Consider the following 23,669-nt stretch of genomic DNA (forward strand, 5'->3'; position numbering starts at 1 on the left):
GTATCCATTACTCTTTTGATGGACACACGAGTTATTCCTTCCTTTGGCTACTGTGAATAATGTTGTGGACCTTGGTACAAATGTCTGTTTGAGACCTGATAAGTTCCTTCCGAGTACACACCCTAGAGGCTGAGTTGCTAGATCATATATAGTTACACATTTAACCCTTCAAGACTGTTTTCCACAGTGGAGGATGCCACACTTTTCTCATTTAAAATTTTAAAAAATATGTGGAGTTTGTGAAGAAAATTATCATATAATATGCTTTAAAATTAAATTATAAAGAAATGTGGCAACTCAACTGTCATTCATAAATACAAAATTTTATTTGCACTTCATTAGTGTAGAAAGACCACAATGCTTCTCATACCACAACACTCAGGACACGCCAAGTTATTCAAATACATACTTACTTATTTACCTTGACTAAACACAACAGTGCAGTTTAATAAAAGATATACCAAAGATAGAGTTCACAAATTCATTATCAGACAAAGGAAAAAAAAATTGAAAAAACCCAAACAAACAAACAAACAAAAAAAAACCAACAAATATTGAACACTGTCTATGCTTAATGGGAATAGGCTTCACCATAAAGGGGAAAAATTTTATCATTACAAAGATACAGGATGTTTAGGCTAATACATGTATGTTCTTTGATAATAATAAAATGAATCTCTTTAAAATTCCTTTAAACAGGATTTGTTTAGGACAGCAGCGTTGTTTTAAAATCTTTTTTTCTATAGTTTCAAAACACTTCTTTATTGAATTTTTGTCTTTCTTAAAAGCATAGGATACATCTATCAGGAAACCATGAGAGATTCTGTGGCCTTAGGACCAAGTCAAATCCAACCCTCTAGCTAGGAATATCCTATCATTACAGAACATTAATAAATAACCTTCAACAACAGCTATGAGTGGAGCTTTGCTTTGTGGCAGAAACACTCCAAGGATGCTACAGTTGGGGAAATGTCTTGTAAATAAAGAAAAAAGCACTTAACGTAGCTTTTTTTTTTTCCTCAAAAAGTCTTTAGTTTTACAAATTTTCTTTAAAACAGTAAGCAAAGCACCACATTCTCTCTTCTTATCAGAATATCTTCTGTCCTCATAGTATAATTAACAAGGACAATTATATTATTTAAGAAACATTATACTTTTCTTCTCTCCCATTCTTCATATTAGAAGTACTATGTTTCCCAGTGTATGTACACTAGACACTGGGGCTATGAATGAAATATAATTTGGAGGGAAATATGTAATTTATAACCCAAACTTACCCAGGATTGCATATTTGCATATTTACAAGTTAGTGTATAGCTCTGACTTGGATTACAAAGTGCGAAAGGAAATTGTCAAAATGATTGTAGTGCAGAATAGAATGTTTTTTCCCCTTTTCAGGAATCATTTCCACCTTGTTTCAAAGTAGCAAATCAACAACATCGGACATGCGGTCTTGGTGGAGGCAATTCTGGCGGGATTTCAGGTTCTGGTTGTAATGAGAGAATGCTATTGGACAACTCATTCCTTAAAATATCCAGAGGCATCTAAAGGGTAATGAGAAACACAAATACATTTTAACCTTATAAGAGGTAAATGTTTTAAAAATTGTACAATTATATTTTTTTAAAAGTGTTTTATAAACTCTCTGAAAGGAGCCAGAGGTGCAGATCTATGGTAGAGTACTTGCCTAGCAAATGTGAGGTCCTGGGTTTGATTCCTAGCACTACAAAAATAAGTAATAAAAATAAAAAATAAAACTGTAGTATAAAGCTCTATGATCATCAAAGGTCAATTAGACAAACAAAATGAAAACCTAGTTCAGGGCACTCCAAGTCACAATACGAACACTGCCCAGTTTATTTCATACCACATGGCGGGAGAGACCTGCAACCTCAACATTTACTTTCACAGAACCCAATATGATGAAAACTTACATTTTTAAAAAATAAATGAAATAAATGGTCTGCATTCTAAAAAGTTACATGCTTATTAAAGAAAGTAATAGCCTCTGTTGGCAATTACATAAAAATCAATGTATAAGAAATTTCTGAATTTTTGAACTGAAAAATTATAATTGTTGGTATCTGCAGATAAATTGAAACTTGAACTGAAAATATTTGAAAAAAAATTGCACCTGTAATGAATATGCAGATTTTTTCCTTGTCATTGTTCCCTAAATAGTACAAACTAATTTACTGGGGTTTATTTTGGTCCTCATTGGTAAATTTCAGAATTATTAAAAAAAGCATACTCAGCAATAATTTTCCTCTCTATCAGATACATCATCCATAGCAATAATTTTGGAAGATTTTTATCTAGAAGAAAAATCTGTTGAAGATAAATGCTGAATATGTGAAGTTTCTCATGAAAACCTTGCATAGCACTAACAATGAATTAAGAATCATAATAATCTGAGATGATTTAAAGTATATGAGAGGCTATATGTATGTTCTATGCAAATACTATGCTGTTTTATATAAAGGACTTGAAAATCCATTGAGTTTGGCATCCTCTGGGACCCTAAAACCAGTCCCTAGTAGATGCCAAGGTGTAAACTATATGAATAGATTTAAATACTTACTAAAAACCTTTAAATACAAGTCTACAAATGCCTGAAAAAAATACTGCTGCTCAATAAAGCTGTCAAACATTATTTCCTTGCAACCCAGCATTACCAAAAGGCCTCCTATAGGGAGTGGGGCGCCAAGAGAAAACAAGTGCCCAAGGCTCTCCTCAGCAAGGAAGTCTGTGTACTTTCCTAGGTCTCTACCGTCAATATGGAACTTAATTCTTATAGAAAAACAAGAAAAAAGAAAAGCAAGTGTCAAGCAAACATGGTACTTAATTCATTCACTTGCAGTGCTGGGGATGGCACTCAGGGCTTTGTGCATGCTAAGCAAGTCCTCTTATCACTGAGCTATACCACCATCCCAGCCCCACATTCCTTATCTTATTTTTATTCACTTTTACAGTGCTAGGGAAGGCCTAGCACTGGGTCTCATGCAGGCAAGACAAGTTCTCATCTACTGAGCTGCAGTCAGTCCTTCCTCCTCCTGGCATAATTATTCTGCCTTGTATAAGTCATTTCAAAGATAAGCAAAAATATTGTTCATCAATCCTAAGGACACCAAAAACCCCTGGATGGGAAACAGCTACCCAGCAAGCTGTCTGTGCTGGTTCCTGAACCACTGTACTTAGGTTCAGGAACCAGCACAGACAACTACTGTACTTTTGTTTCTAAATAAAAAATTTTCAGCAAATTAATAGCAATAAAGGAAACAACAGGTTTTAGATGAAAAAATTAATAGCAATAAAGGAAACAACAGGTTTTAGATGACATATTCCTTTTTACCTTTTTTAGAATATCGTCAACAAGTTTCAGAAATATCTCGTCCACATTGAAGTTGTCCTTGGCACTTGCTTCACAGAACCGCATCCCAGTTATCTGTTGTGCAAACTGAGAAGACACACGCAATCTGTTTTCTCTGTGTGAAGCACAACATGGACCAGTGTTTGTGCATTAGGCCCGGCTTCTGATGGGCAGCCATGGCCTTTGGGCTTCAGCTTTAAGGGAAGCAGGGACTCAAGGTCTGTAAAGACCTATTTATGCTCAAATGTTAAGATCACAAGTGCAGCAAATTCCTACATTATAACACACACACACACGCACACACACACACACACACCAAACCCCAAATCCCTGGGATGATATTAGGACATTTAAATTGAATTATATGCCTAAGGTTCTAAAAATATAATGTATCTGACATTTAAAATGAGAATATCATTCTTCTCCATGATTGAATCCCTAGCAAAAGTTAAAGAAGTTAAATACAAAAAAAGTTAAATACACTATAGTAATAAGAAAATCATGAAAGCAATTTTATAACATAAAAACATGTTTTTTTTTCTGAAAAAATGTCAGTTTAGGTAATAATGCAAGTACATAGTAACATGCTTTATTTTCTCCTCCACTTCAAAATGAATTTAAAGGAGTGGATAGAAGAAAAAAAGCAAACAAATGAGAAGGATGTGATTCAGTGACCACTACTTGATAATTATTTTGTAATTTAAAAGAATATGCAATTTATGAAAAAACAGTAAGATGCAGAATGCGGGAACCATGGCTTTCACCATTTTCTTACCTTTTCACCTTGCTGTCTGGTGATTTCTCTGTCCGACTCACAGTCCAATTTATTTCCAACTAAGAGAAGTTCAGCGTCTTCTGAAGCATACTGTGGAATTTCAAAGGTGGGTACTGTCATACACTAACAAAGCGAGGGTAAACTGGCACAGTATTTGTCACTCATTTACTTCTGTGCTCATTTCCCTTCCATTGTTTATTAGCACCTCCTGAGCCCTAGGCAGGCCTGGTAATGGACAGAGCTCACAGAATTTTAGAAAGTACTTTGATGACAGGCTTCCAAACCACCATGCTCTTGGCCTTTGACCTAACATTTCCCAAGACAGAGTCTTGGGAAATGATTGGAAAAGTAGGCCACACTTAAAATGGTCATCAATTGAAAAAGACCTAGAGTTCAACAAGATGGTTTAAGAATGAAACAAAACACAGTCTTTAAGCAAAAACAAAACCCTATGCTTTCGAAAAACACTTAATGACAAAGGAAGGTCCTCAAGACAATACTTAGTGAAATAAGCTAAAAGTACAACTAAATGGATCGAATCCCAGATTTTAAGTTTATCTTTGTGCTTTTCTTGATTTTCCAAATTTTATTAATGAAGTATCATTAATTCATAATCAGAAAAAGTCAAGACACATTTGTAAAATTTCTAAAATATTTAGGCCCAACAAATTTCTCTCTTTAAAAAGGTTAAAATACTGAGTAACTCATTTAAATTTTGTGTATTCCTAAAATTATTTGAACAGACTACATCAAAAGACATCTGGATTGTGTTGCCTTGGCAAGTTGCTTGGCCAAGTAAAGTATCAGTACTTAGCACATAGTGAGCACCCAAGGAATGACAGCTCTTGTACAATGGTAAAGTGCAAAACTCCTGAACCAAAGAGACATGAGCATCGGAGCTCAAGTTCTTGGCAGATTCACAACCTCTAGTACCTAAAAGGGCCCTTAGGATTTAGGGCATTTCTTCCTTTGTATTTCTTTTTTATATTTTTTGGCTGTAGTGGGGATTGAATCCAGGGCTTTGTCTGCATGCTTAGCTAGGCAAGTGCTCTATTACTGAGCTCCATCCCCAGGCTTTTTGAATTTGAGATAGGATCACCAAGTTGCCCAGACTGGCCTGAAGCTGGCCATGAAGTTTCCTTATGCGCATGCGGACCATTGCCTTAAATCACTCTGCTGCTTTATCTCCCAAATATCCCCAAACCATATCCCCAAGAAGGCAAATTAAGCCTAGGATCTGCTCCTTCAGGCTTAGTCTTTTGCAAAACTTGTTTTAGTGATTAGCATACTGTGTGGCTGACAAAATGGGCTGGTTGGGTATTACTTGGGTATAAGGAGAACTCAGTTTCCAGTGACTAAGGCCAAGTGTGGAGTGAGCTGAGGGCAGGCACCCCACCTAGGTCTGCTTTATGTTTTTAAGTCTAGTTCTTTAACACATTTCAAAGAGGTACACACTGAAAGCTAGAAACGAACATTCCTCAACATCATCAATAAAACTATAGACAAAATACAACTGGGTTTCAATATAATTTGTACATAAAATCCGAATTTGTAATAGGTGTGCTAGTGACATAAAGGAATTAAAAACATCAAATTATTGCTTAAGGGGACGAAAACCCTCAAACTGTGGTCAGTTCCATACTAACACATCTTAGCCCAAACTGCATTTTCTAAATGCACATCTCCCAGAGAAAACGTGATTTACATCAATTATGCAGACACAGGTCTTCTGTATATAGTCAATCATGAATCAAAGGAAAAAAATCTCTTGATCAAAAAGAGAATCCAAAAGATATCTATAATCCCAAGGGCAGATGTCCAGCTGAGGCCCCAGGATAGCCCACAGGCACCATGAACAAGGCCATCTCCTCAAGTGCAGGAAATGAGCATCTAACTAGCCTTTCTGCAGAAACATGTATCCAATGCCATGGAAACAACTGTGGACAATAGATTGAGCATGTTTGGGCTTTAAAATCAGAGTCCAGTGTACCAAATGAAAATCCCAGTTTTATTATTTATCAGCTGATTCTGGATAATTTAGATCTTCACTGACTCATCTATCACATAGTACTAAATACCTACCTGAGGGTTATGATATGAACCAAATGATGTTTATTTTGCAAAATCATGCTCCCTCCTTGTGTTTCCAGCTTCTTCATTTCACAATTGATACCCACAAACAGAATTCACATTGGATAGAAAAATACATCATATACCTTATCAATCATCTTCATCCATTTTGGCAAATCATCAAACGTCTCCTTCTTAGTGATATCATATACTAATATGATCCCCTTGGCACTTCTGTAATAAGCTGAGGTAATGCTGTTGAATCTCTCCTGACCTGCTGTGTCCCTAGGAAACAGCAGCAAAAATCAGTTCCCAAACAATAGTGAAAGCAAGCAAATCCACATTCCAGCACAAATATGTATTCTGTTCCTGTTTATTTATGAGGAAACATGAGAAACATGCCTATCTCCCCACCCACCCTAGCCAGCAGGAAAAATTCAGGCTGACTTAACTATATGAGATACAAGGTATCTTTGCATATGCATTAACTAAATCAGATGCATGGAGCTGGATTATGAAGCAAAATCAACAAACTATGTAGAATAACCTTCTTTGAAAAGTCAGAGAATCAGCCACAGGAATGTTATATATCACAATCAAAATATGTGATCATTTATTTTTTTCAAAGTGAAACATAGGAAATGAGCTTTTTAAATATGGAATTTACAAAGCAATCTCCAATAATTCATCATTCGCCATTTAAGATCATGCCCTAATTTCTATCTTTTTGTGTCTGACTTTGAATAGTTGAGGTGGAAAAGCATGTTCCTTTAAGGAACTATTCCATATTCCCAAAATATTTGGGGTGAGAAAGTCTTTATTTTCTATTTCTCTCAAAAGCATCTTTACTTATTTCCTTTGAACACTAAATATGTTATCATGTATGGTCAAAGGATTGGGTTAAAGAAATGCTTCCATTCAACAATTATTTGTTGCATCATAAAAACTCCACAAAATTAAATTTAAATTTCAAAAAATTAAATTATTAAATTTCAAAAAATTTAATAACAAGGTAAAGCACTAATTATGCCTCTGTCATTCTGTGAAGATACAGAATCTTAATATTTGTGTTCTTTATCTCCATGAACTTGAATTTTCACAGAAATGATAAAAAGCTGATTTATATAAATATGCAGTTTACTGATGCAGCTAAATTATCATTCACTACAGCCAGCAATTTCCAAATTGAAACCTCCTGCAATTCTGTTTTCCCAGTTTGGTATATAGCAATGCTTAAACAATGCATGTAAGTGATACAGTTACTAATTTACAGGGCAAAAAATCAATTTTAGCCCCAAAATGTTCTACTTCTTACAAGCAGAGAATTAACTGATGCAAACCTAAGAAAACCAGTTGAAGCAAAATTTCCCAGCAGTGAAGACTGGGCTGATAGGATGAAGCATTTTAATCCTATGTAGGAGACTATTTTAATCCCATGTAGGAGACTATTTTATGGCTTTGGTCCATTTAAACAATGACTCCAAGTTCACTGTGAATAATTTCCAAGAAAGTATTTGAATATAAATTCATGAAACTATATCATAGTCAATACATTTTAGCAACACCTACATTCAAGTTCTTATATACACTCATGTAGAAATACTTCTCTAAAGATTAGAAAAAATATGGCTCTTTTTTGACCATAGATAATCAAGGAACTGAAAAATGTGGCAATGACAAAATGTGACATAGAACTGTGACAAAGACAATGGCAGCTTTGGGTACTTAAACCTTTAGGGCCCTCTCTATAGTGAATGTTTTCTAAGATGGGCTATAAACAAAAATGAACAAGAAAAAAATGCATTTGTTCTAACAAGCCCCTCTGAAAACTGATAGGTGATATGACTGTGGTGGTCCCGTGTCCCCTTGAACTGTTTCTGCCTCTAGTGACTGCTTCCATGCCTTCAACTAATGACAGTGAAACACAACCACACAATTGCACCAAACACATTACAACAGCACAAGGATTGCTCTTTTCTCCAAAATAAGCCATGCATACAGGTCAAGCATCCCTGAGCCAAAACTTCAAGCTTAAAATTCCATATCTGACCTCAAGTGACAAATAGTAGTCAAAATGTAGCCATACTAAAAATAGTGTTTAAAATTACCTCCAGGCTATTATGGTTAAGGTGTATATGAAACATAAATAAATTTCATGTTTAGAACTTGCATCCCACCTCCAAAGCATCTTATTATATTTATGCAAATGTTACGAAGTCCAAAACATTTCTGGTCCCAAGCATTTTGAATAAGAGACAATCAATCCATATTTTAAATAAGTAAAAAAATGATAACCATGATTCTAATATCTCCTTTTAATCTATTGCACAGCAAAAAAAGAAGAGAAAGATTTTTTTCCCCCTTTGTTCTTTTTTGCAGCGCCAGAACCTTGCACATGCTAGGTAAATTCTCTATACCAAACTACACCCTAGCAGGTTTCTTTCATCTTTTAAATAAAACATTTCAGAAGATTAAAAAAAAAATCTTATTTTAAGTAATTATATGATTAACAAAGTGTTGGAATATTGTGGACATATGATTCACTGTTGAAAACCCCTTCAGAAAAAGACAAGTCCTACTTCCTAATTGAATCACTGGAATATTCCATGAAGAAAACTTGAAAATCAACCTTTCAATAAATCCAATGCATCATCTCATTGTCCCTCCATCCATTATTCTTTACCAATATCATATTGACAGCTGATAACGCTTGAGGAGTGAAGAGTCAAGAGGGAAGCAAGAGAGTTGTTTTTGAGAATGTTTTACATTCAAGGGAAAAGCAGTCTGAGTGCACCATGTGGTCCTGGAACCCCATCATCACTATCTTCTCTGTGGACTCGAATTCTCTAAGGAGGGCCCACCTAGGTCAGTCAGAGGCACTGCAGCCAAACTCCAGATGTATGCAGTGCCACCAGTACAGTCTTGGTGGGTACAGGTCCAGGAAAGCACCTTCGCATTTCCATATATTTTGACGGGCAGCAATGTACAAGATAAACTTTGCTGCCTTTTCAGGGGCTAGAATATGATATACCTACTTTTTGTTATTCACTATTAAGCTTAGACTTTAATGTTGCATAATCCAAGTCTAAAACAAAAACATGGGACAAAATAAAAGCCCCAAACTCCTCAATGTGGGTTATGGAGTTGCAGATGTCTAAATGAAGGTATTACCTCAGATACTCGGAAGGCGATCAATGCTGGCTCAGCTCCAGCAGTGCCCCAGACAGGGACATGGATGAAGGATGGAGACATGGCAATAACATTCAAGCATTAGATGACCGGCGATGCCACAGATGAAGCAGCGATTAACGAAGATGAAAGCAAACACACACAGATGGTGGACAGACAGTCAGAGCTGAGGGTAACCTGCCGAGAGGAGTTAGTAAGCTGAGTGTACTGCATAGGCATCATGAAAAACACAATGGCATCCTCGGCACAGCCCAGCTGTGCCACTTCTCAAGCTCCAATGACCAGAGCCTATCCTTTCTTCCAGAGAGGTCTCTGGCAATCTGAAATACTTCTGAAGGCTACCCTTGGGCTGGTAATAAAGAAGGGAAAGATGTGAGTGCCGGACATAGTTAAAATGCAGCTGGTGTGGTCTCTCATTCTGATTTGAGCTGAGAAAGGAGCTTCTCTTCAGGAAGGGCCTCTGGATTCACTTCTGGCAGGCAGAAGGGCCACCTGTAGGACAGCTAGAAGGGGTATGCCTGTGCACAGCCCCACCCTGAACAGTTCCCAGGTGATGTGCCTTCACCTCCTGCCAATCTGGTTGTGAATATAGTGGGCTCTCTTTGAATACTACCACACAAAATAAAGACATGAAGACATGCATTTGAACAATGATGTTAGTGATGGCAGTTTTGAGATCATGTCAAATGATTTAAAAACAGAGGTGTAAGGCTCCCAACTAGCTCTCATGAAAGCAACACAATACCTCATGTGCAAATGCAGTCTGAAATAAGGAGATGCTGCTAAATTCTCCATTGAAGGAAGTGCTATTCATCTGATTTGACAATGAGCAAAGGAGCAGAAAAGTAGGGGAGGTGAGCCAGCTCACACAGTTCATTTTAGTAGACAAGCGTGTGGATTGTTAAATACACACGGCACATTACAGGGGCATACTCTGCCACTTACCAGATCTGCAATCGAATTTTCTTTCCTCTTAGCTCTACAGTTTTGATTTTAAAGTCAACACCTGTAAATTAAACAAATAAATGTGAAGAAAAACAAGAAAGAGACAATTTATCATTTTTAAAAAATCCTATTTGTTTTGGTATCATTACCACAGAAATAAAAGAACCAGCATCACAAAGTTGAAGGACAGGGCAGAAATGCATGAGGATCTGCAATTCCAGGTAATCCTTACGTTCTACACACAACTGGCAAAGTCCACACCTGTTGCGTTTCTTCTGAACCATCTATTTAGCATCTGTCCAGAATATAACTTATGACTACCACAATTCAGCATAAAAGTCATTTAAAAATCATACTTAATAATTACATAAGCAAATGGTGCTATCTTGAGGAAATTTCCCATAGGGAACACTGGAAACAACCTGGATTTCAAACAGCCTTTTGGAAGTTATCATATTAAAATTTTCAACACTCACAAAACCTTTGGTAACTATCAACATGATTTATTTATTTATCCATAGAAAGAGGGAGAAATTGTTATTAAAAAAATTTACTTATACAAATTAACATCAAATTTAATTTGTATTCATTTTAATATTTATTAATCAAACCATCATGTATCATCTTCCCTTTTTAATTTGGCCCATTAAAACCAAATTTTTATTTGCATTTGTTTGTATATGTTACCTTACATGCCTTTTGGTTAAATAGAAGACTTAAATATTTTGAGATTTTTTTTTAAAACAAAATTTTCACAACTAAGAAAAACAAAGGGGATGCTGGCTAAATGTGAGCACTAGAAACATTCCCTACTTCCTGATAGCTTCCTAAGGGGATGACCCCAACCACTGACAGGTAGGTGGCCCGTATGTGACAGTGGTGTGGTAGCAGCAGGAAGCATGGGAACCCTGCCTGTTTCTTGACCCTTCATTTCTGAGACATGAGGCAGCAGTAGTCAGATGAGTTCTAGGTGGAGAGAAAGCCATGTGACTGATTTTATAATTAGTAACACACTGTAGATATCAGTGCCAACCAAAGACATGTTTATAGCCCTGTGGGTGAAGGGGAGGCCCTAGTCTGTACAATAAAGAAAAGCTGTACAAATATGAAACATCACAAGAAAACAAGCTACAAGACTTGAATACATTTCAATTCTTAATCCCTCATACCAGACACAATTTCAAATGCCACTGGACAAAGCTAGTTAACTCAATTTTACTCTCATTTCTGAAACTGATTTGCTTTCCAAAGTCAAATGACAGATTGTGTTGAACCTAGAAGTGGGTCTATGTACAACTAATATCTTTGAACAGAGTTCCTTAACCTTCACCACAAGGGAACAAACAGCAAATTTCAAAATGATGTCTCTCAGACTCAAGTAACGGTGAGGAGACATCATTATGTTCTACTTTTAAAGGTACAGCTGAATGACAAAACACTACCTGCATGATATTAACCTAAAGATTTCTTTGCTGCCCTATTACTTTGCAATGGAATTAACAAATCAAATTCATATTATTGCAACTACTATCCTATTGCTCCTTTATTTCCAGATAACTTCAAATGCGTTTGTTTTTAATTTCCATTAAGAGAACTCTAACTTTTAAAAAAACTTGTCACAGTGACTGCTACCTTACTGAAAAGAATTGGCAGGTGATACCTCTTTGAGTCGGCTTCCAATCAACCAAGAGAATCCCTGGAGATCTCCAGAGTGGGTCCATGAGGTTTTAATTATGCCTTTTTCTCTGCTAAGAGTTGTTGAATACTTTCAACCAACATGAACCACTTATCAATTTTCAGCAGTCCTACATGAGGATTATTTTTGAAACCACAAATGAATAAAAATAAAATGACATGGCATTAATGTTCAAAATCAGGAAATAAACAAAGGTAAAAGAATTATGAGTCTGTTTAGCCAGCATGAAGACTATCTAGTTTAAGTGAGTAGATTAAAGACAATAACATCACCACCAACAAAATACCCAGCGGCTAAGTCCAAAATTCCATAAAAGAAAACAACACATTAAATAGTCCTAATAATTGAAAACTTGATCCAATTTATGGCTTGGAAACATACCTTTGTATCACAGCCAAACAATTTTAAAAATCTTTTTACATCAAAAATATTTCAATGTTACCTATTTGTAATATTTGCATGTCATAGAAATGGCCTCAAATATTTGACATCAGCTTTAGGAAAGGTCAGCACAGAGACAGCCCCTCACTGGGGAGCAACTCTTAGGATATTTAGGGATTCAAGGGTGTGGCTCAGTGGGAATCCTTGGGTTCAATCCCTAGCACAGGTCCCCCTCTTCCCCCTCCTCCCCAAAAAAGACAAAAGCAAGGGATGAAAAGGTTGTGACCTTAATTGTATCTATAACCTTATTAAAAACCCAGTGTTCTACAGGCTTCTTGACTAACAGGGTAGCGAGTAGTCTCTGCCACCCTACCAGTCAATGGGAATAATTCCCCAAAAGCTTAGTCATACTGATCTAAATTAATACACCATACACTTGGCCATTAACTACCTTTCTCTGCTGTTCTCTCCTCTTAGGGCACCTCCTTGTCTGCCCAGAAATCTTTTAAATCCTAGATTTCCCACTGGAATCATTCTCCATCCACCAGTAAGCTCTCACTCTTCATCTATATCCCCAGCTTGTGAATCTGAACTCTTCTAGGCCTTACTGCATGGATCCTTCATTGGCCTCCCCTACTGAATATGTGCACTCTGAGGATAAGCCATCTTTGGCCCCTGAAATGTAGGATATTGCCTGGTGTTCAACAGCAACCCAATGAATTGGATAAATGGTCGCCAACTCCTACCCCAGCACCACCCTCTCCATCAAATGCTATATGTACACGGAAAAATGCTAAGCATTTTTAGAAAAATTAAGAAAATTCAGGAATGATTAATTTTTTTTTAAAAGGCATGATATGGAGACAGGATAGACAGGTAGAATGGAATAGTGAATGCAGAAATGTCTTTGTGTATAGACATTATTTCATTTCTCATAATTCTTGAAAGGATGGGGCTCATCCTCTCCCTATGTACCCTTATCCCTGTGGATTACCATTTCATCACTTAGATGAAGTAGTGATACACTAAGCAGATTATTCTGGTAACAGGAGCTTACCTTTCTTTAAGCTTACCTATTTTATGGAAGCCTTTATTATGTTTTAATGAGCTTCCAGAAAGGACCCAGGTTATGGTGTTATCATCCCTGTTATCAATGGACTTAGACTGCTGTATTTGAATCAGTATGACTTGTCTTTGACCTTAATTTCCTTAAGCAATAAGGACAATGGATATCTGTTAAGCACTCTGTCTTGCATTCAACCCAGTCAATACTCCCACAGCCCAATGAGGGGGGCACTATTACACCAGGGCAGAGACTATAAGTGGTAATTTGCCTGTGGTTAAAACAAATACTAGCAGAACAATAGAATCAACATTCAAGTTTATACCACTGCTCACAATGAAAAGTTGTTATAGTAAAAATCACATGGGTGGAAAAAAATGAAATGTGAAACATTCTACAAATGGCCCATGATCATAAGTGCTGCTAAAGAGAAAGCTTTGCCTTCCTCTTAGTTGTCTTTCATAAATCTCGCACTAGCATGAGGAATTGGTATACTTAGCAGTGACAGGACTTCTCAGTCACCCTCAAGACAAACATTTCCAAAACATTTGTTTCCTTTTTCTGGGCCATAAGAAGTTACAAAAATGAAAATAGCAAACATTTCTTTTTTTATAATCCTTTCCAGCAAAAATAACACTATGGCCCATGTCTGTGAGTATAGCTGAATGGACAGTCTCCTTCTTCTAGGCCCATTTCTGTTCTCCCTCACCAAAGACCTGGAGTCTGTACCACACAGACTTAACACTTTCAAACAGCAGGATTCTCAGAATCAAGTAGGTCTTCACTCCAACAGTGATTGTGAAGTTGCTGCCAATTTACAGTGATCATCTACATGCTGTTTGTACAGAGGCTTTCCTTCCAAGGATGTAGCTTACATAATGTCATCCAGTTTGGGACATGATATTCCTTAAGGAGAGAATTTCAAGCATTTTCAGTGAGTCGACAATGAGAAACTAAACTAAGAAATGAGTCAAGGTCACACAGACAGAAGTGAATCTAACATAATAAAACAAGTGGCCTGAAGCTGAGGCCAATGATCTGCCAAAACTATACCACCTAGCAGAAGAATGCAGACTGAAAGTGTTCCTTATAAAGGAAAAGGCAATGCCAACTTACTGATACCAGACCTATCCTTCAACTCCTGTACCACCCCCAGAAGTACCCTAATGAGTGAAATCCTATGTACCTATTATCTGGCTTTTCCTACCTATACTATGTGTGAGAATTAAATGAAACAGAAACTACTTTAGTATTGTAATTGTAAAATATTGCAATCAATTCACAGGTAGGTACTATTAAAATAGTAAGACCACCATGTGTCATTTCAAATACTCAACAGTTTAATAAGATCTACCCCTCTTTCACTCCAGGTCACACAAATATAGACCACCTATGTGTGTCTCCAAGATGCAGAAGCACAAGCACAGAAACAGCCTTGCACTTGACCTGAACACATACACAGCATAGTTGGACTACGTCGGCAGGGTGAAATTGGGAGCTCTAGGCACTTGCTCTACCTGGAGACCATTGCATCTCAAGGACAGTTACATTTTCCTGTAAGTATTTGAGAGAATTTCAGAGACAGGTGTTTGTTTCCTTCATTAAACAAAACAAAACAAAAACTAAGAACTAACTCCTTCTTGGTGTTGTTCTAAGAGATTAATGTGCATTATCTCATTGCAGTGCATTCTCTGAATCACTCTATGAGGTAGAGATTAAGACTTTCCCCATTGTATAGATGAAAAAATGGAAGTCAGAGAGGTGTGTAGGCTGTCCAAGGTTTTGGCCCTGATAAGTCTTTAGAGTGAAGATTGGAAACTGGGCTATCTGCCTCTAGGATGCACTCATCTCATTCACCATACACATAAGAAAGGAGAGGAGAGAAATGGGTATGGATACATATTTAACATTTAAAAAGAACTTTGCTCTGCTAAGCAAGTATAATATAGAGTTAGATACTTTCTCTGGCTGGCAAGGCCAGATTGTCCCCGAACCAGGAGGCCTTCTCCTCTCCGTGGCTATGGAAAGATTCTCTATCTGAAAGGCCACTACCCATCATTTCCAACTCTTGATGAAAAAGGAAAGAAAATATTAAAAGAGGGGAAAGGTGTCCATGAGAAGTGGGAGACAAACAGTGGATCATGAACATGTTCTTCATATACAAAAAAATACTAATTCTACTGTAGTAACAACTCAGAATGGGTCCATGACAACACAAGAGCTGTCAGGAAGACTGTATATTTATGTATTTCACTGAGGTCATGAGCTTCACTTTTGATATTTCATATTCACCTGCATAATCAGTATATGTCTTTAAAGGATAGTGTTTTGGGGGAGGGATGTTTCAGAGTTTCTACATTTGTAGTACAAATAAGGAAAAGAGAATGATAAAAAAACCTTTTCTGATCAGGCACATAGGACACTGTATCCTCATTTATTCCTATTCCATGAGAGAGGAAAGTAGCATAAGCCTCACTTCCCCCATCCCCATCCCCTTTTGTGAATGAAAACTCAGTTAAGTCACCTGCCTAAGGACATACTGACAACTTGTGCAGGGACTAGAACTGCAGCTTGCCTGCCTATAGAACCTACACCTCCCAGTACGGAAAACTCTGGTGGCCAAGGGAAAAATTGTGTTTTCCTTTCAGAATGAGAAATTAGAAGTGAATATTTGATTGTGGGTGTGTGATTCTTTAGCCAAATCAACAGGGTATTGGGCTTGAGGACCTTGAGGACGCGCGCGAGAAAGAGGGTGAAAAACAGGACAGCTTCCGTCCCACAGGGGCCTGTACCTTCACCCCACCCAGGCTTCAGCACTAAGGACTGGGACAGCCTTCACTGTCAGCTCTTTCCTCACACACCTGCCTGAGGTAGTTTGTTTTGTTTTGTAAACAAAGAAAGTATTACACAGTGGAGTCTATCAGATTTGGGGGGAAAACAGGAAAAGGGTTTTCTATGGAATATATAGTGTTTGTTAAGCCAGTGTTATGCTTTCTGGCTTTAAAAGATAAGGATTAAAAACAATAATAATCACTCAATTAAGGGTAGTATTTTTGGTCTGTACCTTTGGTCTTTGAAATACTTTCCAAATGTCAAAACTGTGCAATAGAAGAAGACAAAAATAATCCTCTGTTGAAGTACAATGGTGTTCGCCTCTTTTTCAACATTTCATTATGTTTCCTTCCATGACTCACTTCCCTCCTTGAAAGGGACAGGCCAGGTAAGCTTCGCACCCTATAAAATGGCTATCAGAATGGTGTCTTACATAAATAAGAACCTCTTAAAAAACAACTGAGTGATAACTGTACAAAGCCATGTTTTCTTTACTAGTTCAAACCAATGCTTAACTGGAACAATGTATTTGGCACCCTAGGCTAGAGAGTAATTCGGATCTATCATTCTCAAAGGAACCTATTTCCCTTTTATAGCAGGATCTATCAACAGACTGCTTCTGGCTCATTCCACACACTGGAAAGAAGGGCCATCTCTAAGAATGTGGATCTCTATCAAACATGAGGAAACCCCTCCCCTTCACTGTGAAGCAGTGAGGGGAAGGCAGAATGCACTTGGAGGTAGGACTTCAGAGTCCCATTCAATGGGAACAAGCCACCCCAACTTAATCTGCACCCTTTCCCTGAAAGCTACTTAATTCCACAAAAGGAGACATTGCACAAGTCTAAGTCTGCATTAATTTCATTACACAAACCCAGTCATGCAATGCAGGGGACATACAAGCTCCTCTCCTGCTCATACTCCTCCCTGAGGCATCCTGTTACATCAATCTGGCAGGGAAGCCTGTGAGGTTCTCTCAGGAGGGGTGGAACAATATTGGAGGACTGTGGTGTCTGGCTTTTGGAGTGGGAATTCTGGACAATTTTCTCTAATTCTCTCTTAAGTGAAACACTTGTGCAGATTGGTCATAGCTTGGAAGATTGCATACAAATACCAAGAGCAAAATAAAATACACAGTTAAGAATCAGACATTTCTAACACAAATCTCTGTCCTAGGTTTCCACAAAGGGTACAAGCAGTTTCCCTTAACAGTCATTCTGCTGCTTCCAGGTATACAAACTTTTCACAATATTTTATCCATCATGTCACCTAACATTCTAGGGAAGACCCATAGATAGCCATTTCCAAAGAGGACTTACATTCACCTGTTTCTTGGATCCCCTCAATTCTACTGTCAGATCAATAGCTGACATGGCTAAAAGGTAATAACCTGCACCCATCACTTTCCCAGCAGGCATGTCTTCTGCAGGGCCCCGCCCTCAGAACAGGCACCCTCATCTCTACAGAGACTGAATGGAACAGATAGGTAAGGACATTCAAAGGGCTGTGGCCAGTAATCAAGTTAAAGAGCACTCCCTGAGGTACTGTTATCTTTTAAAACCAGACATTCTCAGGGCCCAGGTTAGGGAATTCAATGTATTGCTATAAATGACAAAAAGGAAGAATATTCTCAGAGCAAAAGTTAAAGAACCTTTTAATTCCAATATCTCATCTTTTGTGTGTGTGTGTGTGTGTGTTTATTTATATGCATTTTGGTACTATGGGCTGAATTCAGGGGGCACTGAGCTATATCCCCAGTCTTTTTTGTAACAGCTTCCTGTGAAATTGCTGAGAGTGGCCTTGAACTTCTCCTGCCTCAGTTTTCTAAGTTCCTAGGATTACAGGTGTGAGCTATCATGCCCAGCAACACACACACACACACACACACACACACACACACACACACATATATATATATATTTTTTTTTAAAATTTTCATTCTAAGTTGTTGGTAATAGTAGATCCCCCCCGCAACATTGCTCCTTGGGCAAAATGGAACTGGCAATTCTATGTTGGCCTTTAGCATTTAGGAAATTTTACTGCCCAGAAAAATAAGAATTCTAGCTTACACAGCCTAAAAGCAAATTTTCCTATATTTTAATATACTTGCTTTGGAAAAATTGGGAAAACTTTTATGCTTCATATATACCTTATAAATATAGCCTGAGGGTAACTTTATAGTACATTTTTTTTTTTTTAAGAGAGAGAGAGAGAGAGAGAGAGAGAGAGAGAGAGAGAGAGAATTTTTAATATTTATTTTTTTAGTTTTCGGTGGACACAACATCTTTGTATGTGGTGCTGAGGATCGAACCCGGGCCGCACGCATGCCAGGTGAGTGTGCTACCGCTTGAGCCACATCCCCAGCCCAATATAGTACATATTTAGTGTGCCTGTGTTTCTGACTGTGATTCATCACAAGAGGTCAGGTGATGTTTCCATTTGGGCATCATGCCTATACTCAAAACTTCCTGGTTTTCAGATTAGGAATATTCTACCTGATAAAAAATGCAATTCTTAGAGCATTATTCTGCCATGCAAAAGTGACAAATGATGATAGGGGCATTGTTAATGAAGGTCAACTGATACCACAGAACAATTACATCACTATCTTCACAGGGCAAAGACCAAATTAGAAAACTAAAAAGGACTTGAGTATCTTACTTTATGTGTGTGAACAATCAGTATTTTCAACAAAGGAAAGTCAATTTAAATCCTAAAGTGATCAAGAACTCAGTTGTAGTCCTGATTACTTGCTGACCAGCTGTGACATCGGATAGTTTGTGTACATCACTGATATTTTATGTACTGTTTTGTGAGATGGGGATAATTTGCAAGACTGCTGTGATGTCTTTTGCTGGTACATAGTACAAGTTCATCAAATCACAAAGACTACAATAGAATGTTACATTTTATAGACACAGATAACTAAATTACTTTTCCAAAGTCATAAACTAGTAAATGGCAAATATGAAAGCAAGAGCCCAGGTTCCTCAGTCTTAATTCTTTCTTCTAGAATGCAATATTGTTGGAACAAAGTGGGGTCCTACCTGGCAAAACCATTTCAATCTAAACAAAATTGACAGCTAGCTTCCAATAGTTATGTAGAAATAAAGCAAACACTTTTATGGCTTATTTTGAAATGCACTTTTAAAAAAGCTTATTTATACTAAATCTAATAGAGTCAAATAGGAGAAAGAAAGACTTATAATTCAGTGTTGCTAGATAGAAATGGTTTCTACATATTCTTCCCAGAACGTAATCGCATGAATGTACATATGCATACATGTACCCAGATTCATAGTAATAGTAGTGAAATATGCTTACAATACGGGCATTGCTATGGAAAATTAAGTAGAGTAAGTTAGATACTTGTAAATTTCTACAGCAAACTAGCTTTATTTTTTCATTTCTCAAACTTTAAAAGCTACTCCTGTATTTTAAAAAATAACCTGTCATGTCATGCTAGTTATATCAAACTAAGTAATTGAATTCCATGGATACAAAATCCATTTGAAAATCACACTCCATTTAGATAATTTCCATTAAATAGATCAGTGATTAAAAACAATCTTTGTAGCTTTTCATACCCTTGTGAATTTTGGGTATCTAAAGACCAAATCAGTTTCTGATTTGATTACCAATAAAATAAAAAAATCAACATTTTTCTCATTCATCATTTTACACAATAGTTCATCATCTCAAATCCCTAAGGATTTCCACTATAACCTGTTACAGAATGCCTAAGGAAGTCTCATTCACTTTAAAATGCACTTAAGGAGATACTTATCTAGTTTCTGAATTACAGACACCTTTGCCTCAGCAACCTGGGTCCAGATAGGCATAGGGACCTCTGCTATCATGAGCAGCAGACATCTACAAGCCCTGACAAGGGAAAGGCAAAACTGCCACCACCAAAGAGAAATCTTTCTTTAAGTGGAGCTCACTCTAGTGCATGGAGATGAAACTGGAAAAACCAGCCTCAGAAGGACCCTATGAGCTAACTGCTTAAAAGGTAGCCACAATGCAACACCACACCCAACATTGTATTTAAGTAGCACTTTTCTAAAGGAACTTGAGGAATGAATTTTTCTTCACAACATTCCAGAGAGGAAGGCTTCTCTGAACAGTCCTTAGTCCTTACTCTTAGTCCCAAATAGGAGGTGCTTTAAATAGAAGGCTTCCCAATTATTGTCTCTAACATTGCCCTTACCTGTAATTGCCCTTAGCTCCCTAGGAGCTCTGATCCACTTCTAAGCAAAGCCCATGTCCTGTTTACTACTGAATCCCCAGTGGGCAGAATAACACACAGCACACAGTAGGTGCTCAACAAACAACCTAATCACTGGAAGGGATACATGACTCAGAGGCAGAAAACTTAAGGGGACTTGTTAGCTTTCTTAAAATGTGTTCATGTTCTGGACCAGGCCATGGATCGTCTTCCTTCTCTGAACCTCCCATAATTAGAAACATTTATTGAATCAAGTACTATAGGCTACATATGGAGGAAACAAAAATTGACAAGAGGAAAATTCAACCACACTCAGTGCGGGAACATAGGTAATGGGATCTGTGTGTGTATTCATATTTTTTAAGGGAACAGAGAAATAAACTGCTGGTCTCCTTGCCTCTTGGTTTCTTGCTCATTCCCAAATATTCTATGTAATCCCAAATTAGCTTCACTGTTCCAGATGCCCACTGGACAGGCACATGCTTCTCAGAATAACAGTCTGAACCTCCATGCATACACACCTGTATCCCCTAAAGTCCCTAAGGAACCTTTCCCAGAAGTGAGGATGCAGCTCCATTGCACCTATGTTAGAAAACCATTCATCATCTCACTTCTCACCCATTCTAAAGCAAACTTCATTAATCACACAGCTCACCCACATGCACTCAAGTCTTCATAGTGATCCACCTGTTAGCAACTGCATTCATTTCTCTTCAGTAGACATGCAAGTTTATTATCTCATTTTATACGTGTGTGGAGCTATTAAAAATGAATAATTCTAAATTGCTTTTACCTTTATGTCAGATACAAAAACAACATAAAACTTATTTCCTGTACTCTTATAATCCAAAATTGGGTATTTGAAACAGGTATAATTATGCTATTGAATTTTAAAGTCATGTTCCCAACACTAACATTTAAAAACAAACAGGGTATAGAAAGCAACATTATTTCCAAAATGATTAATCCTAAAAAAGCATTACAGGAAGTTCTCAAAACAAAACAAAAATACGAAAATTGGAGCTTTAATTTTCCAGTAAAACAGTTTAAACGCAATAATGTTTTGTTACATGACACTTTAAATCCAATTCATCTCAAAACTGAAACTGTTTTGTTACAACTCTAAATATATGTATCAGTATGTGGAATGATACTCTTAATTCTGCATATGAAATCTCCATAGTAGTCAATGTTTCTTGGACACCCCCCACATCCCTCCTGCCAACCATTGAAGATGACTGCTCTTTATTCTGAAGAGACATCCCATTCACAGGGTTCCCCTACCTTTGGCAGCTTTTTAGGGATTTTCCATAGAAAGAACTGTTGTCCACACCCACATGACAAACTTCAATGACAAATCCTGTAAGTCTGAGTTCATTAAAAAAATTTCCCTTGCAGTTGCAGGATTAGATCCTGAGGATATTAACCTGGAGCCTTACTGTAATGTTTACTGTATTTGCAGGTCACCGGGTTATATGAGGTCAGGAATAAATACAGAAATCCCTCTGCCAGACATTTGTAGTTAAAACAAGAAACTTAAGTGTAGTTTTTGTCTTAGTAGTCTCTGTAAGGAATTTTAAACTTCATTTCGGTGCATTCGTGAACGTGGGCTCAAAATGAGAAAATAAACCCCGGTTCATTCCCCCCACAAGGCAAACCTAAGAGGTCAAAACCCTCTATCAATGACCCAGGAGCTTTAACAAAAGATGAGTGGCCTTTCGCTTTAACTTCTTTCCACTGCCTGTCTAATCCCCACCCCCGCTCACAACTCAGTTTTCCTCGGGTGAGTCTGGAAAGGGCTGGGAGTTTCCGCGGAGACGGATGCATCGCTCTGACCTCCTGCCCCGGGCCGTGGAGGGTTCAGGAGATTGCCCAGGCTCTTGGTCAGGACCCCGCTTCCCACCCGGGACGCGAGGACCGGGGGCTAGGGACGAATCTCCGTAGAGAAACCCAACGAAAATCGGTCTGGCTTTGGGAATGGCCTCAGAGGCTTCCACGAAGTTCCCAGATTTCATCGAGAGGCCCATACGCCAGATGCAAGGCTACCCGGGCCCCTACAGCTTGGAGAAAGGCCCACAGCCTCGAGGAGAAACTAGACCGACAGGCGACCCACCGCAGCTCCCTTACCCACGGTGGACTTGCAGGCCTCGCAGAAGGTGTCGTCGGTGAAACGCTCCATCAGGCTGGTCTTTCCCACCCCGCGGGAGCCGATGATGATGACCTGCAGCTTGAAGTCCGCCGGCCTGGGGGGCTGTTTCCTCCGACGCGTCTGGCCGCCGGTCAGCACCGCGAAGTCCGCGCCCAGGCCGCCGCCGCCGCCGCCGCCGCCGCCGCCGCCCCCGGCCCGCCTCTGCAGCGCGGCACCCGGATCCATGCAAGCATACGGCTCGCGCTCGGCCAGCCGCCCGCCCGCCTCGCGGCCGCGCGCCCCAGGCCCCGGCGCCCCCTCGGCCTCCGCCGCGCGCGGGGCCTCGGCCCCGAGCTCGGCGTCCGCCCACTCGAGCGGCCCAGGCGGCCCGCGGGCTCCCCGCTGTAGCTGCGCCGCCGGCCGGATTCCCGCGCCCCGCTCCCCCCCGCCGCCGCCGCCGCCGCCGCCGCCGCCGCCCCTGCTGCTGCCGCCGCCGGGAGAGGAGGAAGGGAAGCAGCTACTCCGCAGGAGCGGTAACAGCATCCCGGCCGAGGAGGGGCAGGAAGCGCAGGCGCCGAGGGGCGGGGCCGCGAGGAGGCGCGCGTGCGCCCCCTGCCTACTGGAGGACTGCGGTCCTGTGGCTGAGGGCTGCTCTGTTGCCTTCTGGCTTTCTGCTCTTTTCCTGCTTCCTCCAATTCGCTAGCTCTTGCTTCCCTGTTTGTTTCTGTCGGCTGTTTTGTCTTTTCTGCTTCTTTCATCCTCTCTCTATTCACTCCTTTCCCTACTTTAACTGTACACAGTCCCCAAACACCATGCGCTTTTATTAGATGTCTCTCCCTATACTTTCTATACTTTCTTGAATCTCTGCGCTAAACTCAAAAAGTCTGGCCAGGGCCCGCAGAGGTCCTGAAGCCAGGCTCCCGCATCACGCGGTGCCAACGATAGGTTCTAGTCTAAACCCACTTTCGAGCATAAACACCACTCAGGGGTGG

General features: G+C 39.0%; 1 protein-coding gene across 1 annotated transcript; it reads right to left on the reverse strand.

Annotated features, from left to right (window-relative positions):
• Positions 1–311: 311 nt before the first annotated feature.
• On the reverse strand, positions 312–23,669 carry RAB12 (RAB12, member RAS oncogene family). Its single transcript, XM_081263163.1, has 6 exons — positions 22,677–23,669; positions 10,350–10,410; positions 6,362–6,500; positions 4,146–4,235; positions 3,353–3,457; positions 312–1,544 (listed from the first exon to the last, which is right to left on the reverse strand). The coding sequence occupies exons 1-6, from the start codon at positions 23,218–23,220 to the stop codon at positions 1,431–1,433; spliced, it is 1,053 nt and encodes a 350-aa protein (XP_081119289.1). The 5' UTR covers positions 23,221–23,669; the 3' UTR covers positions 312–1,430.

This window comes from Spermophilus citellus (genome assembly GCF_964194105.1).
Source record: "Spermophilus citellus genome assembly, chromosome: 12".
NCBI lineage: Eukaryota > Metazoa > Chordata > Mammalia > Rodentia > Sciuridae > Spermophilus > Spermophilus citellus.